At 38.1% G+C, this 15808-nt stretch overlaps 1 protein-coding gene across 1 annotated transcript; it reads left to right on the forward strand.

The window, feature by feature from the left end:
* The first annotated feature begins 2015 nt into the window (after nt 1–2015).
* Nucleotides 2016–13645, forward strand: LOC132156255 (teashirt homolog 3-like). The gene is made up of 2 exons (XM_059565179.1): nt 2016–2627; nt 9688–13645. Exons 1-2 carry the CDS (start codon nt 2588–2590, stop codon nt 12705–12707), a joined length of 3060 nt encoding a protein of 1019 aa, XP_059421162.1. The 5' UTR covers nt 2016–2587; the 3' UTR covers nt 12708–13645.
* Nucleotides 13646–15808: the final 2163 nt, after the last annotated feature.

Below are 15808 nucleotides of genomic sequence, written 5' to 3' on the forward strand. Positions count from 1 at the left end.
GATGTCCCTTCTAGTTTCAGATGCTGCTTGACAAGATTGCTCTGAGGCGGGGAAGACCAAAGCAGTCTGGGTAATGAGACAGTTGCTTCCTTAATGTTTGCTCTGACATCGTTGCACAAGCACAAACACGAGAAGACATATTTGACTAGTTAAGGCCTTTTGAGTGCTAAACAGAATGAACTTCCCAAATAACAGACTTATTTACAGAAATCTGAAAACGAGCAATTAAATAACATTTGCTACATTTAAAAATGTAACAACCATTACACTTCATGAAAACTAACCAATATTATACAGTATTTTCTTTTGCTCGTTTGCAACTGTTTTGTGTTTAGTAGTTTGCTCCTGACCTCAATCAACAAACCCTCTCCATCCCATTCCGTGAGGACCAATACAAGGATGTCACTGGCAGACCTCGCCTTGCATTTGATTTATGTTGCTCTAAAAGTAAAAATCAAAGATCCTCTCTAATGCAGCTCTGTGGCAGTGGGATGATATATGATGCAGCCGAGCAGTTAAATGAGAGCACTATGTCTCTGCCTGCGTTTTAATGGCACGGTCAGAACTCTGACCCACATCTGAATGACTTTACAGTACTTAAAAAGACATCCTCAGACAGTGTTGATTTGTAAAGAAAGTCCTCAGGGGAAGCTTGTTTTGGTCATGCAGTTTTGATTACTCAAGAGACTGTTTGCAGAAAATACAACAGAGACACTCACAACAAACTTCTTTTATTGGTTTTCAGTAGAATTCAACATTGAGAAGCTTACAGAACAACAAAACATTGAGAAAGAAATTTACATTTTGAATTTTGTTGCTCACTGTTTGATTTCTACAAATATGTCTAACACATTAAAATATTAAAACGGCAGTAATGAATTAGATTTGTTTTCTATTTTTTTTTCTCAAAACATAAAAGCTCTATTATGTATGGAATAATAAGGATAATCATGCATATTCTTACAGAAGTATGAGTGGCAAATATTTCAACATTTTCTTAAACACAGTAATAACTTTTAGGTTCTAAAATTTTTTTATAGGTCAGTTCATGTACATTTAAATATGAACATCTGATAACATGGCCTAAATCAAAGTTTTTAATAATTTATAAATATAATAATATTTATAATAATAATAATAATAATAATAATAATATTTCGAATATAAAAGAAGCAATATTTTTTACAGCTTTTTTTTTTTTTTTACAGCTTAATCAGGGTATAATCAGGGAAGGTTAATTAACTCTTTAACCACTCTTTGATTTATGAAAAACAATTGAAAAATGTTTGGAACTAAAGGCAAACTGACTGAGACATCTCTTCAAATCGGCTCTGTATGCACAAGTTCACTAGTTTTCAACGCAGCTTTCAAGAATACACTGTTTTCACAAGCATCATTTCAGTATGTAAAGAATACTGAGATCAATCATAGCATGTGGGATCATTTTTGTGTGTGTGGAAATCATACTTTGATGTAATTTAATTTCAGAGGGTTTGCTGGGCTGATCCAATTAACTACACAGCAACAGCATGAGGTTTTCTTTTTAGTAAACTTGCTAAAATATATTTGAGATATCTAGTTAAAGTGCACTTTCAAATCTGTATTAATATGATGCCTATGGCTTTCGAATGATGGATTTTTTTCAAGCATGTATTTAAAAAACATAAATATTTTTGATTACATTGATTTCAAGTTATAGTGTAGCCTAATGATTGTAAAATGAACGTCTAATTTCGATGTAAATAATTTAAGTCAATGGATAATGATGAAAAATACATGTTAACCATTAACCGACATATCAACCATTTGGTATAGCCTATGCTTAAAAACACTAAATACTGCTTGTTGTTAATTTCCCAAAAAAACTATTTTTTTCCCTGCGTGTGTCCATTAAAGAGTTAAGTCACATCCTTCCTGACAGTGTAAGCGGTATTGTTAATGTCCTCTTAAGTGACATATTGGCAGTGTCTCAAAACCGTATGAGCTGCCTACTTAGACTGCATTTTTTGGGCGTTATGTGAGCACCGATAGGAGTGACCGATAGGAGTAGGCTACAGGACGCGTTTCGTCAGTTATTGTTTAGTTTTTTTTTAAATCCACACATGATGTCTTTGGTTGGTTGTGTCTCTCTTATGTCTCATAGCCATTCGCGTTGTCGAGTTTAAAGGCGTGTAATTTCTATTTACTTCTAATTTCGACTTAAAATGCTGTGTTCATCGCCAGTCCGTTTTTACAAAATCTAGCTGTTTTGAACGCAGCCGGACGTGTGAACGCCTCTTCACTTTTTGTGTTTTGAGGGGATCGTTTGTCGCGGACTTTTGAGTGACGTGACAAACTCGTAGCGAGCGAGCGGCTAGGCGTTACTGTCCTGCTGTGCAGTTCCTCATCATTCCAACAGAAGGGCTTTAAACAAAGACAACAGATGAACACGGAGCACCTGGGCATTCCTCTATGTCTAATGCGAAGTGTTGTAGCTTTTGTGACTGCGCCGCACTGTTCTTTAATGGTGATACATCTGGTTGGGAGCTTATAGCTATCGTTGAATATTGTTTCAGGTTGCGTTTTTAGACACAATCTGCGCGCAAGTATGCCGAGGAGAAAACAACAGGCGCCAAAACGAGCGACAGGTAAGTTTATCTGAACTGATTTTATTAAGATGCTCGTTTGCATCTGTCCTCTTGAGTTTATTCTCTTTAAACTGTTATGTAGGCTACATTTGGTTTATAGTGCCTTGCAATTACAAACTACCATAAAGAACATTATCTGGGTAGGTCTAGGTTATATAGGCTCGTAATCGTATTTGCATGGATTTTTATTTTGGTGTATAACTAATTTCCCTTTTTTCCAGTGTTGATGGATACTTTTTCGCCACAAAATTAATTTTCTAAAAAGATACTTGAATACAGCTTTTGAATTATGACCATGCTTTTAATTTCTAATTACAAGTCATTTTGATGGAATTTGTGTGTCTTAGTGGTGTAACTCTGGATACTGTAAAAAAAATAAAAATAAAAAAAACATATGAAAAATATTTACTAGACACTGAGAAAGAAAAGAAAAATATATTTTAAAGAAATTTGCTGATAGAGGTCCTGTTATTAGTTATTTGACATAATATTTTTTTTTATTTTAAGGGGCAAAGCAGTTTTGTTTTAAAATATTAATATTTAAAAAACTTTGTGGCATGACAAACAGCCAGGAAGCCATTTTGTTGTCATGTGACAAGAAAAACATAAACGAGAAAGAACCCATTTAGACTCTCATCTGCATATTAAGGACATTAAGTTGTTGTTGCTTTGGATATTTGTTGTGAAAAGTTTGTTGTTTGTACAGGACAACTGGACTAACCCTAATAAAACTTGACATTTGGAATTCAACATGCATGATAGAAAAGTAAATATAAAATAAATAATAATAATTAAAATAATAATAAAAAATATATTACATTAAAAAGCATGTTTTTTTTAATATAATGATTAAAATTTTGTACATTATATTTAAGGTGCAAGCAAAGTGTTTTAGTAAATATTTGTATATCGGTCTATCTTTCAAAACTTTGTGAAACCACTAGTTAGCATTTTGAACCAGATTTTTTTTAATGTGTCCTTTTTATCAGCTCAGATGTGTGTCTTTATGCATCATCACTGACACATACATACACATAACCATTTCAGACTTTTAACTTCTGTAAAGAGGTGGGAACTACTGAAACTGCATTAATGTTAACTATATTATCTGTCTGCTTAATAGAATAGATCCTATGCTATGTTCTGGGGCATTTTTATATTTATAGCAGAGCTCTTTGAAACAGAGATACAAACCATTATTATATAGCCTTCACTGTTCGTGTGTGTGTGTGTGTGTGTGTGTGTGTGTGTGTTTGAGGCAGAGATGATGTGGAGTTTAATGGAGGGGTATGGCTTGCTCTGTTAGACTGGCCTGTCAGAACAGCTTTGTCTCATGTTGGATTTAATTGTTATCCTTGTGACAGCCTCATCCATCAAAGGCTTTAATGGTCAATCAGAGCAGGGCCATGTGAGTGCTCTCCTTCTTTTTCCCATAAGCTTGCCTGAGCTTTTATTTCATCAGTATGCTCATCCAAACTTCACTCATGGGCACTGTGCAGAGTGGTGACCGTGTGGTTTACAAGTATGAGTTTATGGTTTACAGGTATGACAACACATTTAGTGATGTGGTAACAGACTGAGCCACTTAAATAAGAATGTTACTTTTAACTTATTGATTCTGATGCATTGTTTCTCATAGGTGATGTAAAGCTCAATCGCGATCTTGATCTTTCATTAAGACGTCTTGTAGGTGAAATGTACTCTTTCCCCATCTTCTCTCTTGCCTTAAAGGTTTGCACAGCTCTGTGTAAAAAAAATTGCTTTGGTTAATTTGAGCACACCTAATTAGCTGTAAACTTGATGGATTCCTGACATGTGTAATGATTGGAGTTGACAAGCTATGCGTCTGTCTCCAAGTCATATTAGGTTTGTGCTGTCTTGATGCAAGTAAGTTGATATTAGTCACTCCTGCTGGCCTTTCCTATTGCCGTAACCCAATTTAACAACTTTCCATGACATATGAGCTTTTTGGTGCGTGTCTGGAGTCTAGACAATTCCGAACTGTTATGAGAAGACAAACGTGTGGAGAAGCAGTCCTTCTGAAATTAATATTTTCATCTGTCTTTGAACCATATTTGGAATGACAGAATAGACATCAAATCTATTTTGAGAGTTGTACTTTGCCTCAACTCTGTTAGTTAGATCTCTCTTCATCTGTGTGTGGGTTGATAATGTGAGTTAATTAGACATGCCTCCGCAAATCCCACAGGCCATTCTGGCCAAAAAGCTTCTCGCTTCTCAAACTCTTTTAGGCGCAACTCCAGGTCCTGCCTTCTCCCTCTTTCTAAGGGTAAAATTAGTCGCTGTCAGATCTAAGGTGCGAGGCAGGTCATCCGGACAAGCGGCCATCAGTCATGCATGGATGTGACGCAGGAACGGGGCTTGATGGTGGTGGTGATGAAAGGGCAGGAGGCCCACCATTCCCTAATCCCAATCAGTGTCAACATACCTCTCCAGCCAGGCATGCCTGCAATCACAGCCAACAAAAATCTGCTAGAACACCATTGATTTACACAGCAGCTGAGACAAAAGATCAAAGTAATCAAACACATTCCTTGTGCATTAAATACATTTCAAGTGTCATCTTAATCATCATTTTACATAAAAAAATACAAAAATATATATATTTCAAGGAATGAAGTTCTTGTTAACAAATATTATAAATTATTAATTCATAAATAGTTTCTGATGAGTCACGCCACATTAATTTATATTTCTTTATCATAAATGGTTTTTTTTATTATTATTTGATTTTAAGAGAATTGTTGACCTTGACAGAAGTTCTTTTTTTTTTTAAATAAACAGTGAAGCTAAATATTTTAATTTTATTAGAAATAATAATAAAATATGCCATATATATCTTCTAATTACATGTTTTCTTAATTGTGATATAAGAAAAGTTGTATCACTACATGCCCCCACAAAAACATCACATTGACCTGCTGTCCAAACTCTCATTTGAACTAGCACTCTATTGTGGTTGTAAACTTATATGAATGTTACTTTGTTGTGTTGACAATGAAGAAATCAATCTTCTGTTAAGAAGACAAGAATCCATCTCCTTTCTCATGGGAGGTGACTTTTAGCTGGCAGTCCATTTTAGAAAAATGAGTCAGTCTGGTCCTCAGGGGTCCAGAAACCAAACCCTGGTGGAGAAGATCAGCACAATGCCAAACTGTCAATTACCCTTTCAACAGAGCCGTTAATCACACTGCCACCCTTTACTTCTGGCATCCTGACACATGTCATCTTTCACGCAGGCTTTCCAAGATGCTGAGGGAGGGAAGAAAGAAGAAATATTTTTGAGAATTAGACCGAAAAGGCTGGGGAGAGAGTTGGGAAGTCAGAGATACAGGTCAAATGTATAAAAGCAAAGCGGAGGCGGTGCTGTGTAGTGTTTGTCATTAGACTAAAAGAAAGTGACACAGGCGAGAAAATTGTATAAATTGTCGCACTGCTGAGTTCAGCTGTTGGGTCATTAAGTCATTGAAAGCCCTGTTTGGGTAGAGACCTCAGGAGCCAGTGACAGACAGATATATTGCTTATTGAGCAATTAAAGCAACAATTAAGTTCTAATGTAGCTTAATGCATGATCATTTTTACTTTAAGGTAAAGTAGGAAAGTTGCTTTACACATTTAGAAATTTTCCACATTTTAAATCAATCCATGAATCATTGAATTTATTTGTCAAGAATGCACAGTTGTGCATGTATCCGCCTTTGTGTGTGGGCATTCATGTATGTGGACATTTGTGTGTTCATAAGCGCATTCCCATCCAAGCTTAAAATGACATGCATCACTCAAGCTCAGCTGGCCTGTAAATGAACTCTAGTGTTCTCTCACAAAGCTCTAGCCCTGCTCCATGATGGATGCTCCTTTAAAGAAAGAGATTAATGAGAGGTAGGCGGCTTAGAGGACCATTTATCACAGTGAATATTATTTGGACGGTTGTGTAAGCCTGTAACCTGAGAGTTAGAGAGGCATAGACAGAGCAAAGGGTCTTGGATGTCCTCTCTATGATGGATAGCTTTGCTTTCTCTCTGTGTTTAAGAGACACCATCTGTCCACCGGGTGGTCATTGCCGGAAAGGATTGGGAGTTCAGTATTGCATTCCCAACGAACGCTTCCAGTATTCTCAGTGAACCCAATTCCTAGTTATCGGAAGCTTATTAAAGGAAGGTAACTCGGGGACAAAGCCTTGCTTGAAAGGTTGGGGGTGGGTGGGTTACAGTCTGGGTTTTTTTGATGTTGGTTTTTGCCCCCAACCTCCCCCACCTTGTCCCCGCAGAGTAGAATTATGAGTACCATCCATCTCATGGAGTTCTTTGATGCTGGGCCATCATCTCAGCAGCTGCTGGCTTAGATACACAGAATTGTTGCTAGTCACTCTTGGCAGCTGAGGCACATCAGACACACTGTTGTCAAGGGGGAAAAGGAATCAAAGGCACACGGAGTGATAATTAGAGAGATATCTACCCTAAAGGATGTTTGTGGTCAGTGGAATTCCAGTCAGCAGAGACCGTTTGCCTTACCACATTTACTGTAAATGTTCAGTTTTAAGTTTCTCCAACAGAGAAAGAGAAACAATACAGAAAAGGAAGAACACACTAATATTTGTCATGGGGGGATCTCAACATGTTGCCTGAACGCTGATTTATTTTGGTCAAAGTGTCATGTGTTGCACAAAAGCATGGCCTCAAGCAAGAATAATTCTCACAGTCAACCTCAATCTGTATCTTACTATGAGGTTGTGTGTGAGTCATGTGAGTTCTAAAGATGAAAAGCCACAGTATTTATGGACCGAAAGCTTTTAAGTTGAGAAATCATCTTATTGGTTACTATTGCAAAGTTACCTAACAAGAACAGTGTATAGCATTAAATGCAGTGATGTCAATATGAGCTACCTGATTTTCACTTGATGTAAAAATTTGATGATCGAGATAGTTTAGAGGATCACATTAGATGAGATTTACAAAATATGCCAACTTTGAACTATAATCATGTACAGTCTTAGAGTATGCAATTATGCATGCACATTAAACAAATGCTATTATGTATAGAACTTTGTTTCAATTTAAATGTCATTGGTGCTGTTTTTGTCTATAAGGTGGAGGGGGTTAATGACTGATCATATGGAGACAAATGTTATAGTTACATAAATCACATTAGGCAAGTGCCACTAAAGTCTCCTGGATTTTTGTTCTGCTAGAGCTCATTGCACACATCACATTTTATTAGTTTAATTAATCACCCAGGCTGTCAATCAAGCCTTTTGAGAATAACTGGTTATGGTAGGTGCCTCCTGAGATGGATTATAAATCATTCAAGGTTAAATATTGTGTTCAAATTTAATGGGCTTGGGACTTGGTACACAAATACACAATTGTGAGTGTATATGGTTTCTTCTTGGGTTACATTCTGAAGAGTATCTTTCCACAAAAAAAAAAAAAAAAAACTAATAAAAACTTAAAAAAAAAAAAAAAGTAAACACTCTTGTAGTCTTTGGCATTTGTGCGAAAAAAAGCTATTTGTCATTGTGGACCCTCAGTGTGTCACCATAATTGTCTCAGGGATATGAGAGGGCAGGAAAATGATCGTCTCATTGTAGTTACACCTGGTTCACCCTCTTTACGAGCTGCTTTGGAGTTCATGCCAAATCAGGCCGTTCAAATGACATCTTTTGATCAAGGCTGTCAGGCATGATCAGAGGAGATTGGCAAGTAATGGATACCTAGTGACAATCCAAATCTACAGAGGGGATAAGACTGGCCTGCACCTGCCAGTTATCCTTTAGAGACCCTATCCTGCAGGCCACTTGGCTGACAGCCAGTGAGAGGCTAAATAAGAGAAGCGCAGGTTTGTAAGATTGTGTATTATCATTTGAAATGAGAGCTATTTGTGCTTTAACGCTCTTGTCAAGACTGTGGTGGATCTTGTAAGAGAGAGAAAGGAAGAGAGACCATGCCTCAATGCATTTGAATCACACATGTGGCGGCACTCCATGTTAGCTTGTAATGCAAGGCCTGCTGTATTTTCAAACATCTAACATGTCAAGCGTTTTCCTTTTGACATGAGCAACATAATCACAAATGTGCACACAAACAAGAGTGAATAGAGTGGAACAGAGACTGTGGTGGGGGGGGGGGGGGGGGTATGGCTTTCAAGGGGGCATTTGTTCCACTTACGGAGTCAAGAGTGACAGTGTCAAACTAGCAGGGGACAGGCTGTCAGGAGACGGGATCATCAGTCCCGGAGGACAGTGGTGGGTGGGCTCTTTTGAGGGTGTGAGGGCAGCTGGCAGAGAGAAGGGCGACCGTGTCCCCTTGGATCTGTCATCTGGAGGTGCGCGAGCAGACACCTTTCTCGCAACATGTCACCTGTCCAAGGTGAACAGTCGTCAGGTGGGATTCAAAGTGACAGGTGGCTTATGTGCCGCCATCTTATGCTATTCCCCTTAACCTCTCAATCTATCTGTCCACCTTTTCCCTTTATCTTTTTGTCTCTTCATATGTGCACAGGTGTGTTGAAATGTGGACATGTGGAGAAGTGGGCCAAATGGCAGCAGATGCAGCCTCTTGTAAATAGCCTGATTATGTGTTTAACAGTAAACAAATATATAAAAATCTTTGTTCACTTAACTAGACTATACCAGACTAGTTCCAAATCGTAGTTATGGAACAAATCTAGGTTATTTCTTGGTCCTCTGATATTTGTTTGTGAATTTTCCAGTGCTTATGTGCCATTCAGAATTGAATTAATGCCTTTTAGATTCCAATTCAATTACAGAAATTGATTTGCATTTGAATTGTGGTAGACAACAGGATACATAATTGCAATTCAAATGTGAAAAAACTTTGACTTTTGTTGGCCAGGGTGGAGGAACACTTCATTTCCCAGGATGAATTGCCGGTATTGAACAATTCCAGTTCAACCTCTGGTGGGATGTGGCCCATTCACTTTATTTAGAAGAATATCATTAGGCTAAATTATTGTTTTGTTTGTTTACCTCATTCAGTGCAATTTATGTGGCATTAAATATTTTCTTTTTTTCCCCCTCTAGTTTATGATTCAGAGAATGTTAAGGAAACCACCATACAGACTGAAAGCACTGAAAGTGATTGCGCAGTGACCAAGAAGAAACCACACTGTGAAATTGATTTGGGAGAAGACTTCAATAACCCAGTGGATGAACAAGATTCCCCCACTCCTGAGCTGTCAGGTCATGATGTTGACAGTGAATCTAAAATAAGCGAATCTAGTGACCCCACGTCAGATACAGACAGCACCCTGATCAAAAATGAGAAGGCCACAACAGACTTTCTAAAAGACCATTTGGTGGACTCAGTATGTATTACAGACAGCCTAGAACAGATGAAGGCTGTTTACAAAAGCTTCCTTAATAATCCCTACTGGTCCTTTTTGAGCTTGAATTCCTCTCAAGCACATGCAGACGAACAGCCGGCCAGTAGCAGTGGTAGCAGTAGCAGCAACAGCAGTCCTGGACGCAACAGCTATGACTGGCATCAGTCTGCCATCGCAAAGACACTCCAACAGGTCTCTCAGAAACAACCTGCTGCACTTGAACCAAGTATTTTCAAGTACCGCCAAAGTACTAAACTCTACGGATCCATCTTTACTGGTGCTAGCAAGTTCCAATGCAAAATCTGCAGTGCATCTTATGACACACTGCTTGATCTCACAGTTCACATGAATGAAACAGACCACTACCGTGATGATAACCTTGAAAGTGCTAGTAAGTGTGCCAAGTCATGGTCCAAGCCACGTAAGCGCTCTCTTTTAGAGATGGAGGGAAAGGAAGATGCCGAGAAAGTCCTACGCTGTATGTACTGTGGACACTCTTTTGAATCCTTGCAAGACCTAAGCGTGCACATGATAAAGACTAAGCATTACCAGAAGGTTCCTCTGAGAGAGCCAAGAACAGCAATTTCTGCTAAAATTGTGTCTTCATTCAGGAAGAGGGTTCCAGTGGAGCTGGGTGTTGCAAAATCTTTGCACACCGCAGAACAGACAGAAAGTCCCAACGGAGGCCAGGCCAAAGATATTTTTCAGATGTATTCTGAACAAACCAACAAAGATGACTTGACAGATCAGAAGACAACACGTGATGTACAGTTCAAGTCTGAGAACCTCAAATGTATGGAGTGTGGAATTTCACATGACTCTGTGCAGCAGTTGAGTGCTCATATGATGTTGACCGGCCACTTTGATAAAATCACCCAAACATTGCAAAAGACAGAGAAGCCTCCTCATCACAAAAGTAAGTCTGTGAAGTCTCAGTCTGGTACACCATGTTCTTCCCCTCTCTTGGCCACAGGAATCTTGGAGTCATCGTCCCTCCCATCCGTAAGAACTAGGGGCAAGAACAAGTCACAAGAAATTACTTTTCAGAAAGATAGCAATTGCAAGGAATCTGCAAATATAAATGAAGTTAAGCAGAAATTCAGCATATCATCAAAGTCTGATTACCTAACTGAAGATGATCTAAAAGAGAGCCCTAAAATGGATTTTGATATTCTAAAGTCATTGGAAAATACAGTTACATCAGCCATTAACAAAGCACAGAGGGGTGCCCCGAGCTGGGGCGGTTACCAGAGCATTCATGCAGCTTATCAGTTACAAAACCAACTGAAACCTGCTCTAAACAACTCAGGCTTTATTACTTCTTTAAAACAATCAGCTAGTAGTCAGGAAGGCCAGTCCGTAGACAAAAGTCATTTGATCCCTCCATGCACTCCTTCAAGAGCTTCCACAGTTAATGTCCAGGAGGTGGACAAACTGGAAAATAAAGTAACAGAAGAGTCTTCTGAAGTAGACAGACAATTTAATGACTTGAAGAGGCAGGGATCCCTACACCAGCTGCTGAATTGTAAAGGGATATCGCTAATGTCAAAATCTCCAAGTCATGAGAGCGTGGTTACATCTATGAGCGATGTCTCTGAGTGTTACACAAACAAAAAGGAAATTCAGATGCACACACAAGATTTTAGAACTCGCCTCACCTCCACTTCAGATCTGTATGATGATGGTGGTCTACTCTCTGCTCTCCCTGAGCCAAAACAACCCTCTGTCAGTCCTCTAAGTGCCCTTCAGTCTGTTATGAACCTCCATCTTGGTAAAGCTGCCAAACCAGTAAGATCTGTCCAGGACCCTATGAGTATGCTTCTCAGGATGAGCAACATCATGGCTGAAAGGGCCGCTCTTGCCGGTCCATCTGGAAACTCGGCAAAACTTAGCCAGTTGCATTCTGACTGTCATGAAATTTGTGGAGACCAACCGATAGACTTGTCCAAAGGAAAAAGTGAACAGGGTCTCAGAGCTGCGGCTCTCCCAGGCAAAGCTTTGAGTTCCTATGTTTCTGGTGCATCTGTGAGTGTGAGTGAATCAACTAGTTCCAAAATCGTAACACCAGTGAGTCCTTTGCGTGAAAATGCCCTCTCTGACATATCAGACATGCTGCGCAATCTCTCAGACTCTCAAGTTTTGAAGTCCTCAACACTTCTATGTAGGCCAGAGCAGTCAGAAATTGAGGGTTCTCATACTTCAGATGAGGCAGAGGATACATCCGTGATGCATAAACGTAAGGGAAGGCAGTCGCACTGGAAACCCCAGCACTTGCTGATTTTGCAAGCTCAGTTCGCATCCTGCCTCAGGCAGACAGCTGATGGAAAGTATGTGATATCAGACTTGAGCTCCCAGGAAAGGATGGTCATATCACATATAACAGGTCTATCAATGACAACCATCAGCCACTGGCTGGCCAATGTGAAATATCAGCTCAGACGAACAGGCAGAACAAAGTTCATAAAGAATGTTGACTCAGGACACCCAGTTTTCTATTGTAGTGAATGTGTAACACAGTTCCAAGCTCGTTCTACTTACATATGTCACCTTGAGTCACACCTTGGGTTTAAAATAAAAGACTTGGTTAAACTTACTTCTAAGGATCTAAACCAGAGGATTACAAAGAATTCTAAAAGCCCTCCCATAAAACCCATGATTCCCACTGTACTGCCAGCTAGAGGATATCAGGAGCAATTGCCACCAGTGCCAGTGCTGTAACATACATAAAAACATATATAACAATACATTTAACATGGTATGGCAGGAAATGTATTGTACTCCAAGTTGAGAACAGACAGTAGGATTCATACACCATTACTTATATATTGTTGCATTAACAAACACAATTGGCGTTGTAAGTTAAGCTTTTCTATCATGGATATTGTAATGGTAATTTAACTTTAAAAACTTGTTTAAAGTTAAGGTGGCTATCACCAGCTTTAACAAGTAGATACACAGTATAAGAAATCTATTATATATAAAAATGTCTTAACATTTTGAACATTCTTGAATGCTCATGATGAACAGCTTTTTGGGGGAAGTTTATGTTCTGATTAGAGAAGAATGTACATTGTACATGGATAAACTATGTTATGTTATGCATATCTTCTAAAATATGGCTTAGAAATTATTGCCTGTGCTTAATACGTAGTGTGTTTGTGCATAATCTGATTTATGTATAGATATGTCTAAAGAACTGTATGTATTTTAATCGTCTAAAACATTTTTAAAACAGTTTTGTCAATGTAAATTGCCTTGACTTGTTATTTTTTCCAAATATTTGTATCACCTGTTCATTTTTATTCTAGCCAGATTTGTTCAGGCTATTTAGTCAAACATTTTTGACATTTTTTTATTTTTATTTACATCAATTGTGTTGAATGTTAATACATTGAATGAGGCATGCCATCTATATGTGTGTATGCAAATGAAAAAAAGAAATCTGTCATGGGATCAGAATCAGTAATCTTTTTAAAGAAAAAAATGCAATTAGGAAAAAAAACAAAGCCTCTTTGTCTTTTTTTCAAATACGTGATTTCACATTTAATATTTTTAAACTGCATAATTTCAACCTAATATTAGTATTCTAATAAGACCATTGTTTTTATTAGTCATCCAAAATAATCCAAAAACACTTTTTGTCCCAAGAATACATACTTATGTCTGTATGCACTCTTTGTCATCTTAGCATGTTTCCCATCAAGTACTGGCAGAATTAAATTGACATTGTTGTGTCTTTTTGTTTTGTTCCATTGGTACGGTGAATTCAGTGGGGTAGTCATGCCTCGGTGGTAATAAAATAAGAGAGAGAAAGAGAAAGAAGTGCTCCCTGTCGGAGTCACATCAGCCTATGTCATCGCTCTAATGAATATCATGTAAATTGCTTTGTGTATCTGAACAGTTTGGATGTCAATCTAATTTGAGTGCATGCACTGATGGGAAGGGGCCCAGACTAATGAGAAGAGAGCTTCGTTTGATAGTGCAATAAGCTTCAACCTGATCATACAAGTTTGAACAGAAATTCTGACACATGTGTCAATCCAAAAGGAAAGTTGATGTGAAAACAGTAGCTTGAATTTGAAGAGAAATTCTGTACTGATTGTACTGGCGTCATCCTTATTTCTTGTCTGACAGCTTGTCAGACGTTAAAAACTATAGCATATAGGCCAGAACCTGAAAAAAGTGACATATATCTCAAACGTACATTTTCATAAATATCTCGACATTAAAACTTGTAAAGCTGAGTTCCATTATAGTTTAAATTGTAGTGTTCCTTAGAGTCAATTTTAACTAGAAAATAAATTGTTTACTGAGCTAGCACAATCTTCATCTCATCATGGCCTCTTGGAAGTTATGTTCACCCAGTACTTAAGTGTCAGTTCATATTGTGACCAGCCCTGAGTTGACGTGACAGTGTATGACAGCTCCAGAGCACTCATGGGACAGAATCGAGGTAGCTGCCCACAGAGTCCACAATGATTGAATTATTCTCAGCACAAGAGTACGGGTTAAGGTCATTTTCCTTTTCTTAAAGAATGGGAAAATTGTCATTACTGCTGAAGTACAGTCAGTTTTAAACATGTTGGACAACGTTTATGCTTAAGTGTTTTAAATATTATTTAATTGTGGTATTGCTTTAGTCATGGAAGGTCATCAGTTAAAAATTTAAGCAGTATGAAGAACTATGGTGCATTACATCAATTTCATCCATCTGCCGAATAAACTAACTCAAGAATGTTGTTGCAAGTCCAAAATATTTAACAGCCGGACAGGGAATATTTTGAGCAGCTGAATTTCTATTCACTAACATTTCCCTAAACAGCTGTCAAGAGCATTTTGGCATGATATCACAGATTTGAAAAAGACACTTGTTTCAGGGCATTACACCATACATTGTTAATTTAATGCATGATGACACGACCAATTATAGTTAGCTACACGCTCAAATAGCATGTCAAAAGCTGTGTATCAATCCATTTGATCCTGTTTTCCAATACCTTAAGTGATACCTTAAGCAACATTTCTGACTAGGAGCGAAGTGCTGACCAAACAAAGCTAGCTAGCTACATTTGCAAGAAAAGTAAGGTCTAAAACAAGATCTGTTGGTGTATAAATAAGAGCATATATTTCATTTTTTTACACTAGAGTGTACCAAACAACCCCCAAGAGAACCCAAGTTGGAAATCTTACTGAGCAGTAGTTTTATATTTGTCCAGTTTCTTTTTTTATTATTATTATTTCTTACCTCTCTTGAGGGAATTTAGCAAGAATTTTCTATTCAATATGAGGTTTTGTAGGGTGGCATATGTGACCCTTTAAAACGAAATAAATACAAAATTGTAAAATAGTTAAAACTTTGAAAATGAACAATAAATATTAAAGATTAGAATTTCATGACGTTTAATAGAATAATATTTACTAGTTTTTTACTAGTCTATCTAGTCTAGTCTATTTTTTTCACTTCAATTGACCTAATTTTTGTCAAGATTTTCAGAAAGAAGCCGTGCATTGTAGCATGCTAGCTCTATACCACCGCCAGAGTTTGTCTGACATGGTGGCACGACTTCTGACATTGTGTATTGAGAATGATATGACAAGGCATCCACTCATGTTCTTTCAGGGCTCATTGGAAATGTGGTAATGGTCTCGTCCCTGTCCATCGTCCGTCTCCGCATGTCTCAGCCATATGCATAGGTGGCGTTTAGATGCGACGTCCCAGAAATGCATGAGCTGAGTGCTTCATGCGACCTCCTGGACCGCGGTAGCCATCCAGAGATGGCAGGGGACACGATTCAGTATGACACTCCTGGTTGAAGCTG

This window comes from Carassius carassius, chromosome 13, assembly GCF_963082965.1.
Source record: "Carassius carassius chromosome 13, fCarCar2.1, whole genome shotgun sequence".
NCBI classification, from domain to species: Eukaryota; Metazoa; Chordata; class Actinopteri; order Cypriniformes; family Cyprinidae; genus Carassius; species Carassius carassius.